The sequence below is a fragment of the Prunus persica genome, chromosome G1 (genome assembly GCF_000346465.2).
Source record: "Prunus persica cultivar Lovell chromosome G1, Prunus_persica_NCBIv2, whole genome shotgun sequence".
In the NCBI taxonomy this organism is placed as follows: Eukaryota; Viridiplantae; Streptophyta; class Magnoliopsida; order Rosales; family Rosaceae; genus Prunus; species Prunus persica.
The window spans coordinates 30,024,157-30,042,833 of NC_034009.1; the positions used below are offsets into that span (position 1 = coordinate 30,024,157).

At 37.1% G+C, this 18,677-nt stretch overlaps 5 protein-coding genes across 6 annotated transcripts in view; 2 read left to right on the forward strand and 3 right to left on the reverse strand.

Annotated features, from left to right (window-relative positions):
• LOC18791216 (serine/threonine-protein phosphatase 2A 65 kDa regulatory subunit A beta isoform) overlaps positions 1-192 on the reverse strand; it is a 5,964-nt gene extending 5,772 nt beyond the window's left edge. The window contains exon 1 of the mRNA XM_007225488.2: positions 54-192. The gene's annotated coding sequence lies outside the window, so the exon portion shown is untranslated. The remainder of the gene's footprint in view (positions 1-53) is intronic.
• Positions 1,005-4,234, reverse strand: LOC18791937 (aluminum-activated malate transporter 4). Its single transcript, XM_007222398.2, has 6 exons — positions 3,581-4,234; positions 3,292-3,429; positions 2,885-3,148; positions 2,608-2,744; positions 2,359-2,505; positions 1,005-1,864 (listed from the first exon to the last, which is right to left on the reverse strand). The coding sequence occupies exons 1-6, from the start codon at positions 3,948-3,950 to the stop codon at positions 1,205-1,207; spliced, it is 1,716 nt and encodes a 571-aa protein (XP_007222460.1). The 5' UTR covers positions 3,951-4,234; the 3' UTR covers positions 1,005-1,204.
• Positions 5,634-9,621, forward strand: LOC18788952 (KRR1 small subunit processome component homolog). Its single transcript, XM_020554077.1, has 12 exons — positions 5,634-5,924; positions 6,090-6,166; positions 6,250-6,360; positions 6,720-6,788; positions 7,290-7,346; positions 7,508-7,546; positions 7,648-7,752; positions 7,885-7,967; positions 8,100-8,181; positions 8,781-8,924; positions 9,076-9,147; positions 9,308-9,621. The coding sequence occupies exons 1-12, from the start codon at positions 5,738-5,740 to the stop codon at positions 9,419-9,421; spliced, it is 1,140 nt and encodes a 379-aa protein (XP_020409666.1). The 5' UTR covers positions 5,634-5,737; the 3' UTR covers positions 9,422-9,621.
• LOC18788209 (aluminum-activated malate transporter 4) lies at positions 9,500-14,462 on the reverse strand. Of its 2 annotated transcripts, none has more exons than XM_020554075.1 (12): positions 13,960-14,462; positions 13,776-13,869; positions 13,613-13,650; positions 13,368-13,503; positions 12,689-13,021; positions 12,351-12,507; positions 11,701-11,966; positions 11,469-11,606; positions 11,096-11,365; positions 10,855-10,991; positions 10,610-10,756; positions 9,500-10,502 (listed from the first exon to the last, which is right to left on the reverse strand). In XM_020554075.1, the coding sequence occupies exons 1-12, from the start codon at positions 14,329-14,331 to the stop codon at positions 9,864-9,866; spliced, it is 2,727 nt and encodes a 908-aa protein (XP_020409664.1). In that variant the 5' UTR covers positions 14,332-14,462; the 3' UTR covers positions 9,500-9,863. The 2 variants fall into 2 exon arrangements, with proteins under 2 accessions (XP_020409664.1, XP_020409665.1); XM_020554076.1 differs by having other exon boundaries at positions 13,613-13,655; positions 13,960-13,982.
• LOC18788741 (homologous-pairing protein 2 homolog) lies at positions 14,476-16,310 on the forward strand. The gene is made up of 6 exons (XM_007223763.2): positions 14,476-14,599; positions 14,707-14,732; positions 15,136-15,403; positions 15,501-15,571; positions 15,677-15,865; positions 15,953-16,310. The coding sequence occupies exons 1-6, from the start codon at positions 14,572-14,574 to the stop codon at positions 16,085-16,087; spliced, it is 717 nt and encodes a 238-aa protein (XP_007223825.1). The 5' UTR covers positions 14,476-14,571; the 3' UTR covers positions 16,088-16,310.

Below are 18,677 nucleotides of genomic sequence, written 5' to 3' on the forward strand. Positions count from 1 at the left end.
AAAATGTTGCATTACTAAGAGAATCGATGAAACTATAAGCGAAAACGGTCTACCGATCTCAGTGCCCTCCCGCCGCTTGATTCGACAATCTGTTAGAGAGAGAGAGAGAGAGAGAGAGAGAGAGAGAGGAGGAGAGAGTCGAGAAACTATCGTATTATGTTCCTTTTGTTTTTAGGCCCATGTGTACAGAAGCTAGCTGTTAGCCTTTGGGCGTCTTCAATTTAGAGCTGAGGAACAGAACTTGTATTGGGGCTTCACAAGCCCTAGCCCAATAGTGATGTGTTTTAATGCTTCTTCTGTTCCCTTTCTTGGTTCGTGTTTTTCTTTTTTCTTGTTTTGCTATATTTTTTCTTGGTTGGTTATTATTATTGCTTTTAGAGACTTGAAAGTGTTTTTCAATTGCAAAGTAATAATAAGTAATATATAAATGGCATATACTAATAAATCATCGATCTATAATCATATTCACGATAAATCATTTGACATTCATTCATATTATAATAATATGTATCTATTTATTAATATTGTACTCTAGATCCACAAAATATCAAGTCCACCTATATCATAAAACTTAGATTAGTGTTGTGTGATGGTGTGACCCTAACACTAAGAAGAAGAAATGCTTTTTAATATTATCTTCTTACGTCTTATCAATTGCTTGGAACTTAAAAAATTACTCTTCATTTTTTTTCAGGGGAGATAAGGAGAAGGGGAGGTGGAGAGGTTGGAACTCTTTCTTGAGTACAAGCGATAGTCTAAACTACAATGGGAGCGGAGGTGGAGAAGTTTCAGTCGAGCATATTGTTATTTTCACATTTATCGGCTTCGGGCTACTCCAAAAAAAAAAGAAAAAAAAAAGGCTTTATTCATGGCTTATTATACACAACTACATGATACTATGATAGCCTATGACAATGAGACAAATAAGGCATATGCATTTTTATGCTTGAAACGGATCCAAATTTCGTTTCCTTCTCCATCAATTGCTCATAATGAACCGGACATGGGTTGCATCAAAGGGCATCAAATCAAGAGTTCAAAACAGAGAACCTCACTCCCTGCCTTTGTACATCATTTTCAATACATCTGTAGAGCTAAACCGAAATCACTTTGTCAACTCGTTTGAGTTACCACCAGTGATGATGACCTCCAAATTCTTGGATCAAAATTATAACACATATCTAGCCAACTGAAAAACACACTCTTAATTCTTCAACCGCAACCACCTTAATAGTCTGGTCCAAAACCCAACCACCTCGTCTTTGACTTCAAACGGGTCCACAGGATCCTTAAACTTGGCTTTCTCACTGAGCTCTTTAAATTCATCCACGAGATTCTGAAGCCTAGCCACAAACTCAATCAGAAGTGATGCAAACGTTGCCAAAGATAAGGAGCTGGCGCTTTCATAAACTTTTGATTCTTCTGGTTCCTGTTGCACAACATGGGCATTAAACGAAAGGCGCGGCCATGAAACTGGGTTTTTTAACAAGCTTTCCGAGGATATCCATTGTCGCATGGAAGGATCTGCACCGCCGCTAGGATTCTGAGGATCCCAGAATTCACTGAGAGAGTCAATCACCACCTGCTTATTTTCATTCTCTCTATCAACAAAATGCTGAGGTTCTTCATATTCCTTGGGCCGTATTTCAGGTGCCCATCTTTCTGAATTGACAAGAAGGTATGACTTTTCGTCTATCTTCATCTGCAACGCTTCTGCTGCTTCATGCACTTCAAAAAGTATGTCTTTTGGACTCAGTTTTTCCATCTTTTCCACTTTGCTTCCTAGCTCACGAAGTACTTTAGCACCTTCATTACCAACTCTCTGAAGCTCCATGCCAAAAACCTGTCTCTTTTCTGGTGGTGCCTACAGAAACAAATGCACGAAACCTGATTATGAAAACGGATAGGCCTGGAAAAGGGGATCATAAGTTATGGACTGGTAACCTAAGAAACACAGGATTAAGAAGAAATCTGTGCTCTTAGAATCTTAAACAACTATAAGGACCTGTTGTTGCAGGTTCAGAATCTTTTCTTGTCTTTGCAAACAGAGAAATGGGATGTAAGGCTATTCTATGCAAAGCCAAAACAAAAATTTTTGAATCCCTTCTTCTTGAGTAGTGTAATTGGCATGACAAATCAAAATTATTTTGAGGGAACAGTGCAAATCAAGTAAAACCAAGTTCGAGATTTAATGTTACAATAATCATAAGCTCATTTTATTTTCAAATGAACAGTATGAACCATAAGATCCACCTCCTGGACTCATATATGGAGATTCAGAATTTAATGTCGACATTTTTCTTCTTCTGGTATATACATTCAGCAAAGCCACAGTAAAAAGGAAAGAGAAATATTTACCTGTATTTCTGAGAGTATGCATCCGTGCATTGCCATGACCATGAATGCACAATGCCTAAGTGAACCACCAACTTTGACATAGTGTCTCCAGGGATAATTGAATGACTTATAAGGGCCATGCGGTGGCTCCCATATTGCAAAGTCCAACTGCATAAACAGTGTTAAATTTGAGTAAGTTCAATCAATAATTCCTGACCTTATTCGGTTCAAATTTTGAAGAATAGAAGCAGAATTGTAATATCAGCACACCAGGGATTCCTCTTGGCTTGAAGATTGCACAGCCGATCTATAGCCACTATACAATGGGTCATCAGAAGCTTGGTAAGTGAGAATCTTTGAAGGAACTCTCTCATATTCAACACATTGCAGATATCCATTAACACAACCTATAACAGAACAAAACATGACACCTCAAGATCAATCTCGTAACTGCAATTGAGTATAAATCAAGATATACTCAACATTATGTCATTTTTGGCAGATATCTCCAGGAGACAATCAAAATTAAAGACAAAAATGAACCGACCTTCCAAAGAAACAGCAACACCCCTAAAGTTTTTAACCACCAGCTTATGGAGATCCTCCCCTGCCCAGATGGGGTATATGAGTATATTTACACCCAAACATATGCCAGCACCGACTCCAATAAGCAATAATCGATAAATTGCTGTTTGGACGAATGATGAAGTCCCAGACACCAGGACGATACAATAAGTCAACAAGAATACCCGAAATCCGTATTCATAAGACTTCATTGGCGGATAAAGCTTGGCATAACTAGCACAAAAACCTAATACCACAAAACCCAACAGTCAATTCAGAGACAGGATTTATCATAAACAAAGAAAACCTGCAAGGTGCCAAATAGTAAAGAACCAAAAAAAAGGTCAAAATTTCTCTACTGATATTGAGCAATATCAACTAACTTAATACCTGCTATGAAAACACTGATTACAATAACAACCTCCTGGAGATCTCCTGCCCATACAGATACTTCTGCGATACCCAAAGCAAGCCCTCCAGCCGAAAACGTCCCCAAAGCACGATTAAAACCTTTGTTCAGGGTTGCACCTTTAACAACAAAATGACAATAAACTTTCCATTAAGCACACAAACAAACGAAAAAGGGATCAACTTTGTTTGATACTATTGCTTTTTTCTGTAACTTGAAAACTGAATTAGACAAACATAAGCTGATAAGCATGATGACAAGAACTAATACCTACGCTGAATTCAAAGACGACAACAACTGTGAGAATTGCCCAGATGGAATACTGGCTAACATCTTTAAGGGGCTCCTTGAAAAATATGAGCAGCGATACAATTGACAGTGACGTCCCCATCTTGGCAGCAAAGACAGCTTTTCGAGGATCCGAGTGACCCATTTGATACAATTTGATAAAAGTATCCTGAAAACTCTTACAGAAATTGTTAAATCCATCAGAAACTGCTCGAAAACATCCACATTTAACATGATCATCGCCGGTTTCAGAGCTGTTGAGGCCAAAATCCGAGTACCCTTTTCTCGATAGCAGCCTCTCCTTGCTTCTCTCGGCAAAACTGTGCCTAAAGGAACCAATTTTGGCCGCCATTTATTCGACACAGACAGATATGAGATTGAAAGAGGAAAAAACTCAGAGTTTCAGAGAAACAAATAGTACACGAGGGGGATCTTGACTCGTACAAGGAGACATTGACGCATCACCGTAAAAAAGGATAAAGCATTACTATGTATTAGAAAGACGGTGTCGTTCGGTCGTTCGGTCGTTTGGTAGTTTGGGCAGTTGAAAAAGTTTGGAGCTTGAGAGGTGGTTGAATGGGTGGTGCGACCGTGCGAGAGACGTGGAGAAAGTTATAGAACGCACGGAAAACAGATAAAAACTGGGGACTGGTAGGAGAGTGAAGCTTTTATGCTCTGCAGCCGTCCAGGTTCAGGCCCTCCACGTGTTACGATCCGGTTGGCTCTAGAATTGACATCTGTGGGTGGAAGCAGCGACCGTCAGGGGGTTTTATCATGTGCAGGAGGGTGTCGCTATCTACAGCTTACTCCAACACAGTTGACGAATCCCATATCCTTTTTAAAATAATTTTTTTGTGTGGTTATATCCACATTTATTTATGTTTTTTTTCTTCTTATTTCTCTCTCCTTTTCCTAATCTTGCCAGGTGATGGGCAGAGATGAAGATTTGATCATGAATTTTCTGTGAGATATTGGAAAGGCCATACGAAAAGGGGAGAGTCTTTCTGCCCGTGCAAGCCATAACTTGATAAACGAAAAAAATCATTTATATTGTTATAAAAAAAGAGTAAATTTAAATTTTACCTATTAAAAAACTTTCACTTTTAAAAAAAAATCAAAACTCTTTCAAAAAAGAAAGAAAAACTTCTCAACTTTCAAACCAAAAATATGCAAATATAAAAAGATTCTTTAGAAAATTCAAAAATAAATAAGGGCAATTTTGTCCATTTTGGCTTCTTTTAAAAATTCTCTCTCCTTTGGGCTTTTCCAAAATCTCCAAAAAAAAATAGTTAAGTTTATATTTTTCATGATTGCCAGTTACATGATCTATAAAGGCTCATTTATTTTAAACAATCATTGACAAAAAGGTTTTTTTTTTATTATTTATTATTTATTTATTTTTAATAACAAAAGTATATCAGCAAAATCAACCATCCATACCAAAATTCAATCCATTGAACAAAACTGTATTAATTTGTTCTGAAATTTTCACCAATCAACTCTATCGATTTCAATTTCAATTTTTTTTTATTGGCAATATTCTAATTTAATATAATATAAACTAATGAGAGGAGGATTCGAACTCGGGTGCATAATGTGGAGCACATCCACTCTAGCTAATTTGACTAAGCTCATATATGCATTTCAATTTCAATTCAAGGAGAAAATAGATAGAAAATTATGAAGTTATAATCATACATAACTTAATTAGCTCTAAATCTAGTGATACATCTCTTTATAATATCTAAAATTCGTGTCTTATCTTTACACTCCATAAAATAAAAAATTGTAATCATATAAAAAAAACAAGGATATATATAGTTGGCTGAATTGGAGCCACGCCCCTATAAGTGTGTTTCTTATATTAAGGATTAAAGAGATTATTGAAAACAATTGGGTTAAAAAGTTATTATTTTAAGCCACAAAAATAACCTGCTACATAATGTTATTTTTTGGAGGGTAAAATCAGATGTCTACGCTTATTTTATTGTTGTATTTTCCCAGCAAAATAACGGCCCTTTTTTTTTTTTTGTCACTACTTGGTTGTAGATAAAACGGGCCGACCCATGGGTTTTTAACTGGTTCATTCTCTATACGTCTAGGGTTTCAAACACCGAAGCAAAACACAACACAGCGACGATGGAGAACAGCGAAAACGGCAGCGTCGAGCCCAAGCAAAAGAACAAGGGCAAGCACCGCAAGCCAAAACCTTGGGATGACGACCCAAACATTGACCGCTGGAAGATTGAGAAGTTCGACCCTTCTTGGAACGAAGGTGGCATGCTTGAAGTCACCTCATTCTCCACGCTATTCCCTCAATATAGAGGTACCAGCTCTCTTCTTCTTGTTCCTCTTCCTTCATTGTGCGTTTGGCTGCTTAGAAATTGTGGGAAAACAAATGTAAATTTGTTACTTTTTAAGTTTTAGTCGTGAGAAAAGTGCTTGAGATTTTGGGTCACGTTTGATGGGGTGCATTTGCATTGCCTTGCAGAAAAATATTTGCAAGAAGCCTGGCCTATAGTAAAATCTGCTTTGAAAGACTATGGCATTTCATGTGAACTGAATCTGGTATGTCTCAATAACTGTTGTTTGTTCAAACTCATGTATGATTTGAAGTACCTAATAAATTGTTGCATTTATAATGTGGTTAGGTTGAGGGTTCCATGACAGTCTCTACAACCAGAAAGACTAAGGACCCATATATTGTTGTCAAAGCTAGGGATCTTATCAAACTTTTGTCAAGAAGTGTTCCTGCTCCTCAGGTACAAAGTCAGATTTCTTTATTGTGATTGTATTTTTTTTCTGTGAATTAGTTTTTCTATAAGTTCAAATGGATTGTATTCTTATATACTTTATAAGTTCAGTCGATGTAATTCCTTTTCTCTATTGAGGCTATTATATTGGTTTCAGAATCAGCAGTAAAAATATACTTTATATTTTATGTCATAGCATTTGTATCTCAATGAAAAGCTCAGTAGAAATATTACTACGTATAATATATGATATTTATGCTGAAATTTCTATTGGAAACTCCTTTTTTTTCTTCTTCATGGAACTGATTTAAGGGCTGAGCTATTTTGTGTTAATTTTCTGATTCAAGTTCTCAACTTTTTGGTTTCAGGCAATAAAAGTACTGAATGATGAAATGCAATGTGACATCATCAAGATTAGTAACTTGGTGAGAAATAAGGTGTGTATTGCTTCAACTTCCTTCATTTATTTGCATCAGGGGACTGTCAATTTTCTTAAAAACAGATCTAAGCCATTGACCTCCTATCAGTTTTTACTTTTATTTTATTTTTTGGAAACCTTCTATGTAGTTCTAATGTAGGACCTTCTAGTTTGATGCCAAATACTAAGTTGTATTATAAAATTGTGGTGTAGAATTCTAAGTTGTAGTGTAGAGTTGTGGCTTTGACATGTCAAATGCTGCTTCCGGATGATTTTCAAACCTATGTTTCCCTTTATTTGGGTACAATAGCTGGGCTACAAGATAGGAGGTACCCCTCCACTTTCTTCAAACTCCTCCATACCCTTTGGGTTCAATCCCTACCCAATACTACCCCCTCTATTACTAGGGAAGAGGTAGGACTTGGCTACAACAATAAGTACTGACTGCGGAACTTTTGTAATGCTAAGATGTGCCAGAACTGACTTTTCAACTTGCTCCAATCTCTTCCATTGAGTGCAGGAACGATTTATTAAACGGCGGCAACGTCTCATGGGGCCCAATTCGTCCACTTTAAAGGTGCATAAAGTGATTCAGATATCGTGTTTTAGTGACTACTATCACCCAAGAAAAAGAAAAAGAAAAATTATAATGCAAATATCTTTGATTACACATTCCATTAGGTGAATCTTTAAATCTTTGTGCTGTTTCTCTAATCTTACATTATAATTTGGATACAGGCACTTGAAATACTGACGGGCTGTTATATTCTGATCCAAGTATGTGTTCTATTCCTTGTGATTTTGATTGCTATGTTGCACATTTTTATTTGAAGTGAAAGTATGGATTAAAGATTTTTAATTTTCTTGTAAATGGATAGGGAAACACTGTTTCTGCAATGGGTTCATTTAAACCATTAAAGCAAGTCAGGAAGATTGTGGAAGATTGCATGCAGAATGTAATGCATCCCATATTTCATATCAAGGTGAATATAGTTGTATTGTGTGATTTTTTCAATATTGCTCTTTCACTTTACAAAGTTACTGTTTTTGACCTGAAGATCTGTAAATGAATGTCTCTCTTAAGTGCCTCTTATCTCTTCCCTCCTGGTAAACAGATTCTCATGGTGAGGAAAGAACTTGAAAAGGATCCAACACTGGCACATGAGAGCTGGGATAGATTTCTTCCGAAGTTTAAGAAGTATGGCATTTGTTTCATTTGTTTGTAATTCTGTGCATGCATAAAATTGTAATACTTTTATTTTGAACTATTCTCTCTCTCTCTCTCTCTCTCTCTCTCTCTCTCTCTCTCTCTCTCTCTCTCTCTCTCCAGGAAAAATATTAACCAAAACAAGGTTAAGAGTAAAGAGAAGAGACCATATACGCCTTACCCACCTCCTCCACAACCTAGTAAGGTGAGTGATTGCTACGAGACCCTTGTTTGTTTTATCCTCCTGCAAGGATTCTTTGTCCTGTTGTGTCTGCTTTTATCACGTTTGGTCTATATGGATGGAGCATGTAATCTGCCTAAAAATATGAAAATCTCAGCAGTCCTTGTCATAGTTAATGGTAGAGGCCTAATTTGTTGATATTTTTACCATTTTAGTTCTTGATTGTGGTCTGATTTGTATCTATGTAAATATCCATTCTTTTTTCCTGATGTTCTTCATTTTCCAGGTAAATTTAAATTTGAATGGAAAATCCTTTTTAGTTGTGGGATGTATTTTGGCTGTTTCTTTTTTATCTCCGTTGAATGAAGACTTTCTTTAGAATCATTGGTTGTAGTGGGCCAGATAATTTATATAGAGATTTTTTTATATATAGGTTTTATTGATTTGTTTTGTATGTGAAAAAAAATGATTTGTCTTGGATTACTTGTTTTCTTCCTTTTCCCTTGATTGTTATCATTCTACTTGAAAGTCTTGGATTACTCACTCTTTATGAGGAGTTTTTCTATAATCAAATTGAAAGATGTGAATAATATGTGCTTACAATGTTATAAAACCTTTTTCAGATTGACATACAATTGCAAACTGGAGAATACTTTTTGAATGACAAAGTGAAATCAGCAAAGAAGTGGCAAGAGAGGCAAGAGAAGCAGACTGAAAAAACTGCAGAAAACAAGCGAAAAAGAGAAGCTGCTTTCATCCCTCCAAAGGTAGGGACATATGAGTTCCACCTAGAAATTTATCTTTTGTTTGTATCATGTGCTTTGAGGTTCTTATTATATCTTCCTAGTCAGGAGCCTGGATTTTTTAAATTATGTCCTTCCTACAAGCTATTACTAATTTTTCTTTTTTCTGAATCAGGAGCCTGCAGTTCAGGATACCAAATCTGACGATGGTGGCAAAGACCTGGCTGCCATGGCCGTATCTTTAAAGGTAAATTGAAATGATCTATAGAATTCCATTATACATTCTGAAATTGGCATGACAGGCTGAAGGGTCACATTTTGATCCAAATAGAAAAACATGGGTCTCTTCTTGGTTTCTTTCTACCTTTCCTTTTTTTTGTTAATTGCATCCGCTGGTTGTTTGGCAGAAAAAGGCAAAAGAGTATGGAAGACAAAACTCGGCTGAGAATGTAAATGCAGAAGCATATATTGCGGAATCTGGAGAACCTTCCAAAAAGAAATCCAAGCGCAAGCATTCTTAGATATTTTGAATTGTGGGTTGTGATATGTTGCCTCATAGATGAGTGTTGGATGTGTATGATCTGATCAAACTTGACTCATATTTTTGTCAGTGCGTCCAGTATTATCATGTATGCAAGGCATTACCCAAACTTACAAACCAAATGTATTAAACAGAGGAACTTAACGAGCAATTTTCAATATAGTTAACAAACTGCATGCATGTTTTGGAATTAGGATCTTATATTTTCAAGATTGGAATTTTCTGCTATATAAAATAAGCATTCAGCCCAACTTCAATAACGTTTCCCATTAGGTTGAAGTAATAACACAATCGAATGCCACAAGATTTTCAGAAGCTTCAACCAGTAATTGGAAGAATATGATGATGAAAATGGAAGCCAGTAGTTTGAATTAAACACCCAACCCATCTCAAGTTTTGTACCTGAAACCCCAAATCTGCCGCTACCATGGCCAAATCACAGATTTCTTTGTAGGCGGTGCATTAAGAACCGGCACCTTAAAGTCTGCTTTCTCCCCAAGTTCTTGGAAGGTGTCAACCACATTTTGGAGCCGGGCAACAAGCTCGATCAGAAGCGATGCAAATGTGGCCAAGGACAGGGCGCTTGCGCTTTCGTATGTTCTGCAATCATCTTCATTAATGACTCCATGGCCACCAAATGAGAGAGGCAAGGGCCAAGATGCTTGATCCCTAAACATGTTGTCTGATGAAGCACTTTGTGGTGCACAAGGTGTGCATGCTTTTGTAACTGGCCTCAGGTCAAGCACAGTTTCACTTAAGGACTTAAAACCCAATTGCATATTATCATGTTCCTTAGCATCCAAAAGCCTTTGAGGGTCGTCTTCTAGCTCTTTAGGCCGTCTTCCAATTTCCCACCTCTCTGAGTTGACCAGAAGGTACGATTTTTGGTCTATCTTCTTCTGTAAATGCTCCGCTGCCTCGTGCACATCTTTGAGTATGTCGCCAGGGCCTAGCTTTTCCATCTTCTCTACTTTCTTTCCAAGTTCTCGCAAGACTTTTGCACCTTCTGCTCCTACCCGCTGGAGCTCGCTACAAAAGACCTGCCTCTTTTCTGCTGGGGCCTGCATGCATGTACAAAATTACAAGCCAATAATCTTATAAAAAGCTTCTTCTTTTTTTTTACCAAAGAAAGAACTGGTTGAATATACAAAAACATAAACATAATCACCTGTATTTCGGAAAGAATGCATCCATGTAGAGCCATAACCATAAATGCACAATGCCTCAGTGCACCACTTAGTTTGACAAAATTTATCCAAGGATATTTCAACATTCTGTAACGCCCATGAGGTGGTTCCCAGATTGCAAAGCCCAACTGCACTTGTGGAAAACATGTCAAGTAATTAACAACTCCCCTGCTTCCGCGCTAAAAAAATCAAAACCCAATTCTTGTCCAAGTCGGACAAATCATACCAGAGTTTCTTCTTGGCTCGTAGATTCTACCACGGATCGGTAGCCCTTGTATAGCGGATCATCTGCAGCTTGGTATGTAAGAATTTTTGATGGGATCCTCTCATATTCAGTACACTTTAAGTACCCATTAACACAGCCTAAGCAAAAAAGTTGGATAAATTAATAGAGCAGAAAGCTAATTAGGAGTTGAAAATTTTCAGTGAAGACAAAGACATGCATGCAATGTTGAACATGTATATACCCTCTAATGAAGCCGCAACTCCCTTGAAATTTTTCACTACCAAGTTATGCAGATCCTCTCCTGACCATATGGGGTATATGCATATATTCACAACCAAACAAACAGCAGCACCCACTGCAATAAGCACCAATCGAGTCGCAACTGCCTCATTATATTCCCTTGTTCTGTTCCCAGCAACCATGAGGATACAATATGTCAACACAAAAACCCGAAAGCCGTACTCGTAGGGCTTCATTGTTGGGTACAGCTTCAAGTAAGATGCGAAAAATCCTGAAGGGTCTCAAAGAATCAGAGTTAGAAAAGTGGAAAAACCAAACATTTCAGAGGAGATTATGTTTAAATATGGTTTTAGTTTGCAAATACTAGTACGAACCAACGATGAAAATGCTCATAACAATTACAACTTCTTCCAAGTTTGCAGCCAGCAAAGATAGCTCAGCAAAGCAGAAGGCAAGTATTCCAGCAAACAATGTTCCCAACCCACGATTGAATCCCTTAATGAAAGTCCCTCCTGCATGAAATAAAAAATAAGATTAATGTTACGTTAAAAAGAAAAACTAAAAGCCTGAACTGTGACGTTACATTTTGAAGTCAAATGTTTATACCTATGCTAAACTCGAACATCACAATGACCGTGAGGATAGCCCAGATTGAGTACTGACCAATGTCATGATATGATTTTTTCCAAAATATTAGCAGAGAAACAATGGACAAAGCCAGTCCCATTTTTATTGCAAAGATGACTTTCCTGGGATCAGAGCGGCCCATTTCCCATGCTTTACTAGCAAAGTCTAGTGAATCTTTCCAATACTTCATCAAATTGAAAAATGTGCATCTGCTTTCTGCTTTTTCATACTCATCTGCTTTGAAGCTGCCCAAAAGAGAATTTTCCATGCCCCAACAAACAGCAGAGCACCACAAATTAGCAAGCAAGAACTTGAAAACTAAATGTGAGTAAAATAATAAACACAGTTTATTGGTTTATATTTGGCAAAAAGAAAATGCTTGAGTGTTGAGAAAAGAAAAAACTTCATTATTGACAACTTGACAAAGCATTTTGTTGGTTTATATATGACAAAAAAAATGTGATAGCCCGGGGCCGGTGAGTCACATGCAAATATATTTTGATTTCCCATTATCACTCTTATTCAATTTTATTTTCCATTTACTTTATTTAGGTAATTCTAGCATGCATGACTCTGCCTCTGGTGAAAAATAATGTATGGCAAAAATTGTTGGCCCCATGGCCTTTTACCCTTTAGAGAATAGAGGGGAAACTTCATTCCCCTGTCTTTCTGTTTGTACATTGTCTTGTTGTCCTGAGATGAATAGACGAAGCTTCACATTTTCATGTCGTGGTACCATTTCTTGCACTGCTGTCTTTGTCCTGGGATGAATAGAGGAAGCCTGATCTGCTCTTGAAATATAATAAAGTTACAGATCTACATTTAATCCACTGGAATATCAGTGAGCTATATTGCTATTATTGTGCACGGTAACCAACGTGTAGTTACAGTTCCTCATCCATATTCAAACAAACAAGGTACGCAACTAAGCCAACCACTGGCACAAATCTAAGATAATTTACAATACCAATCTTACTGCTCTGAACATTTTGAAGATTTTCACCAATCAACCAAGGCTGGAAGACAGTGTAAAGACCAATATCCCAAATGAATGCATAAGCCAGCCTCTCTGATCCTAGATAACTGATCAAGAACTCCCATCTGTCTGAAATGCTCCCAAAGTTGCCGTCCATCCGGCCAAAAAGAGCCCACAATGCAGATATCAGACATATCACTCCACCAAGAAGTCCGACAATGGGAGCACCATTGGTCAGCACAGACCCAAGTTGTGACCGCTTGCTCGGAGTGTAGTCTGACTCAGCCTCATTTAGCCGAATAGCCATGTAAGGTATTAAAAAAGCTGTTTACATCACATACGAAACAATCAGGACATAAGGTTGGTGGAAATGTAGCTGGAGTCTAAATCATGCTCATTACAAAGTAAACTTGAAATCATAGATTATCAAATTAAAGTGATTTTAGCCTACAATCACATATATAATTTGTCTTTCCTAGACATTTGGGCAATGCATGATCTTGATTGAGAAATTAACAAGATGATATGCCAAACAAAAGATCGTTGCTTTCTGTACATATTTTCTGTGTAGGCTATTGAAGGTAAAGATAGTTGCATTTGTGACCTACATGGTTAAGCTAATCCAACACTCACTCAATCCTCAAATACGAGAGTTTGGAAGAAAGCATACTATTTGTAAGAAACATCTGAAAGCCCCATAAGACGTCTAAAGACCCCTTGTATCTGTCCCTCTTACGATCCGTGAACAGCAAAGGAGCAAACATGAATGTCCACCCAATTACGAAGTTGAATAGCCCTTCTGACATCTAATTCAAACACATAAACAGAAAAACATTGGCCTATGATTAAAAAAAATGCTTAAATTATGAAACTTGGTAGTAAAAACCACATTTACTTGGAATGACAAATTCTTACCGGGTGAAGAACTGGGGCATTAATCAAACCAGCAGTAACTACTCTGCCAAAAAGTTCATTTCAGAATTCATCAAGAGAAAAATTAATAAGAATTTTACCAGTATTTGTCTAGTAGAGCAGAACCCAGAAAAATCAATAACAAATATGACCCAGTTGAGCTTACCAGAGTTCAAAAGAGGCAAGATAAAGAAGAAATTCAGAGAGAGCCCCACAAGAGAATTCACTGTATCAGAACTTATAGCCCACACTGGGTCTCCCTGTTGTAATATGAAAAGCAAAAAACTTCATCAGCTAAGATTGTATATAAGAATGTTAGTCAAGTAAAAAAGAAGGCCACATTTACACACGGGAGCATAAGGAAGGAGAAAAAGCCACAAAATGTAGACTGCCTCAGCAACCCACAGAACAATCTGAAGCAGTCTCTCTGAGCTATCATTCTCCTGTTGAACAGTGGTTGTGGGTTTTCGACGAGCCGCGCGGCACACAAGTGTTTTCAATTTAGAGTCCCTTTTGTGGGTTGCGGGTGATTGTTGTGAAGGCCACTTTTGGAGGTCCAGTGCCGCAAAAACTGGCCTTTGTGTGCAAAAATGGGTCTTGGGACGAGGGCTGAAGGAGGGTTTGGTTGAGAAAATGGTGCGGTTGGTGCAGAGCAGAGGCTGAGATGTTGTGCTGCTGATGATGGCCATCGTTTCTGAGAACGAAACGGCATTGCGTGGCATGCCTCACAACACAACACCAAATTAACGAGTTGTTTATGTAAATTCGGTATTTGATGTGGGGGTAAATTTGTCCAATCAAACACTCGACATTAGAGGCAGACGACGCCGTCCCGAAAAAGGAAGCCCATTATTAGCCTACGAGATTTAGGAGGCAAAGGCCTTTGTTTTCGTTCCATTTCAAAACGAAAGCAAAAACTTTCAGAAGCCTCTTCCCGCCCTTTTCCGTACAGTTTCCGATCAATGGCTCCCAAATCCGATAGCACCGACGGTAACCAAATTCGTGAACGCTTCTTTTTTGTTGAGCTGATTTGATTTTCAATCTGGTTTTACTGAATGTTAAACGTCTTGTTGCTTTGGTTTTACGAAATATTGCAGCTATCGTTCTCAGATACTTGAATGAGGTAAAATCAAATTTCTTATCATTAATCGTCTGCGTTTAGGTCTTATTACTTTCGTTTCTCCGATTATTATATACTTTCTCTGGATCGAATTATTTTTTTCTTATTGAATTGATGAAATGTGTATTTTTCCCTTCCGAATTTTTTGGCTGTATGGGAGGTGGGAAAATCGAATTTCTCATGATTGAGCTCAACTGAGCTTCCTCCACAAGTCAGTTGTGATTAATTTGCTTTTTCTTGTTGTTTTTTGTTGTTTGCCTCTGTTTCCCTATAGTTTTACTAGAAAGAAAATAAGTTAAGAAATTTAAAAAGTCGTGCAGATATTTTCTAGGGAAACAAACAGAAGACACTAGGCACAGTATGTGCTCTCCCTAATGCTCATGTAAACTTGTCTCTCTTTATCCAGCAAAATAGGCCACTGAATTCTCAAAATGTGGCGGATGCATTACAAAAATACAACCTCAAAAAGGCAGCCATACAAAAAGCTCTGGATACTCTTGCTGATAATGGGAAGATTTCATTCAAGGAGTATGGTAAGCAGAAGGTATACCTTGCTCGGCAAGACCAACTTGACATTCCAAACAGTGAGGAGCTCAGCCGGATGAAGCAAGAAAATGAAAAACTGCAAGAACAGTTGGGTGAACAAAAGAGATCGATTAGCGAGGTTGAGGGAGGTACATGTTAAATTCTTTACTACATTTCATGTTTTCCATAATTGATTTAAGACTTTGGCTCGTGAATTTGAATTTTCGTTTTGCACCGTTGTTGCAGAAATTAAAGCTTTGCAGTCAAATTTGACCCTGGAACAAATAAGGGAGAAAGAAGCCAAACTGACAAATGAGGTAAGCTAATTGGATATGTTTGACATTACATTAGTCAAAATATGTGTCTGGGAAAAAGAGGCTATGAAATATGGATGAAGTGCGGAGTTTTGAATTCTGTACTAGGTTAATGAAATGGAGGACAGATTGGAAAAATTGCGTGGAGGAGTTACCTTGGTCAAGCCAGAAGACCGCAAGGCAGTTGAGCAAATGGTCTATGAGAAAATAAGTCAATGGAGAAAGCGCAAAAGGATGTTCAAAGATCTGTGGGATTCTATTACTGAGAATTCACCTAAAGATGTCAAGGAATTTAAGGTTTGCCTATATGGGATCTTCTGTGTTCTTATGAACTTAGCAATTATGCTATGGTGTAGTTGTAAATAGTCTGTTATGTTATTGCAGGAGGAGATCGGGCTTGAATATGATGAAGATGTTGGTGTGAGTTTGCAGTCATATTGTGACCTGCTACAACGTGGCAAGAAGCGATCATCTGGTGACCTGCAACAACAGTGTGCAAAGCGGCCTCCACTCCAGTGAGTCTTTTTTTTCTGATGAAGCCATGCGTAGTCAACGATTTGAAAATGAGTTGCCTGGCTTTCGTAGCAAGGGATGATCTGCTTCAAATGTATGTAATGTATATTTTGCATGCTCTGGAGATTAATATTTAGGCTTACGTTATGTATCCTAGTTGATAAATCGACAGTTTACTGATTTAACATGCTGACACCTCTTACAAATTATAAATATGATACAATTTATCTAGCTCTATTGGTTTTTGAGACGAGTTATAGTGTCTAGCCCATACTTGCAATGATGTATGAGCCAGTTCTAAAAGAGGACCTATCCTAAGCATGTACTTATACTTACCCAAGACACAAAGTCCTAGGCATGTATTATTTTGTATTATAAATATATGTGAGTCATATGATAAATGCTTTCATATAAAGCAATGAGTCGAAATAAAAACACAATTAGGTTATGCTTCAGTATATGAGCCCAAGCTCATAAGAGAATCTTGTTAAAGTACTAAAACACAGCATTTCACTAACTCTATCTTCACCTTTTTTTGGACGAATCCTGCTTCTACGTTCTCAACCGCCCCAACCATTTCTGCTTTGGATTCTGTTCTTCAACTCCTCCTAGAAATGGTTTTGAAATTTCTGTGATTTTAGGAGCCCAACTCGACCACTAACACCGTACTTTGGCTCAGCTCAGCCTAGAGTTATTGTACCTTACAAACAACTAGAATTCAACTCAACATGTTACCTAATTCAACTGAAAATTTGATTTATTGCTAATTACAATTTACATTAAATTTGGAAAGATTATGTTCATTTCTCTCCATAAAATAGGGTTGTAATTAAAGCACGTAGTCATTTGCTTTTTCTAATCCAGGTTAGTATTCTTGATTTGTTATTAAGTTTATTGGCTTATTATAATGTGATTCATGGTGGTGTTGTTCTACTAATTTCATTTCATGAAATAGGTTTGTATGAAAATTATATTGGTATTTCTTAGACTCTAGCATAGGTTGGGATACTCTAAACTACTCTTATCGATAAACAAAAATCCCGGAAAAATAATTTTAAAAAAAATATTACCGTATCTAGGTAAAGCGTATAGCCGCACGGCTACATTATTTATAAAAAGAATTATTTTTTTTTAAAGGAACCAGTAAGGCCGGTCGGCTATACTATTAAAATATTCAAATATATTAAAAGTGTATAGCCGCACAGCTATACTCTTTAAATATATTTTTAAATATTCATATATATTTAAATCGTACAGCGAGCTGCTATACTATTTAAATATTCGTATACATTTAAAGAGTATCGCCGGGAGGCTATACACTTTAAATATATTTTTAAATATTCGTATATATTTAAAGAGTATTCAAATATATTAATGTAAATATCAAGTAATTTTTTTATATACGAATATTCAAAGTATTACCGCTAGGCCATACTATTTCTTTTATATAAAAAAATCTGAAAACCGAGTATCACTGGGCAACTATACTATTTCTTTTTAAAAAAATAAGAAAAAACCAGAGTACTGCCAAGCGGCTATACTATTTCTTTTTTAAAAAATTAAAAAACCGCGTATAGCCGAACGGCTATACTATTTATTTTTTGAAAAAATAGCCGAGTAAAGCCGTATGGCGATACCATTTTTAAAACAAATTGGGTAAATCCGGGTATAGCCGGCCGGCTATACTATTTCTTCTAAACAGATTGGAATAACCAAGTATATGTATAGCCGCGCGGCTATACCCTTTTAATAGAATATTCTCTCCCCTATGATATTCTAACCCAGGATCTGCAATCTAAATTAGAGTCCTATCTGATGTTTCCATTTAATTTGGCACCACCAGAGCTTGAAGAAATGGATTGAAAAGTTGGTTCCGTTAGGTTTGAATCAAATAATCCATGCATGAACGGTAGAAGGAAATACTAGAGAGCGAATTTTGAGGAAAACACTGTTTTAACACTGATTGTTAATAATAACCCTCCTCAAGCTCTGAATCGAAGCCTAAAAATGGTCTTCACTTATCTCTCATCTCTCCGCCTCCATCACCTCCTATCTCTCTACCTCCCTCGTGTCTCTCCTCTTTCTCTGCCTCCATATCTCCTCTTGCGCGCCTTTGAAATAAGATGAGCCCAGCAGCAGCTACAAAGAAAAGTAACTCCTGCTGCCTACCCCTAACGATTAGGGTGAAAGAGCGGCGGTGTCCTCCCGCCTAGCGCCTAGGCCGTTTTTTCGAACACTATCAGAAGTGAATGTTAGACGGTGCCTTCTCAATTTTTTTGAGATATTTAGTGATATACCCATTTCTAGCATTAATATTATAAATAAATCCTACACAATTGAATTCCTATAAACAAACCCAAAAAAAACCCAAAAAATGATAGTTGGCCTTATTGAATTTAATATTAATTATTAAATTACTTTGATGCCCTATTGAGTGCTTTGGGTATTTTTATGAGATTTTGGGGTTGGGCTTGTTTTAAGAAATTGATGGCAGTTTTGTAATTTATAAGAAGTTAAAAGCTTTTTTGTTATGTTGTAAATGGACTTTGGGTGTGTTTCTAAAGTCCATTTTATATAGGGTATTTTTATAATTTTG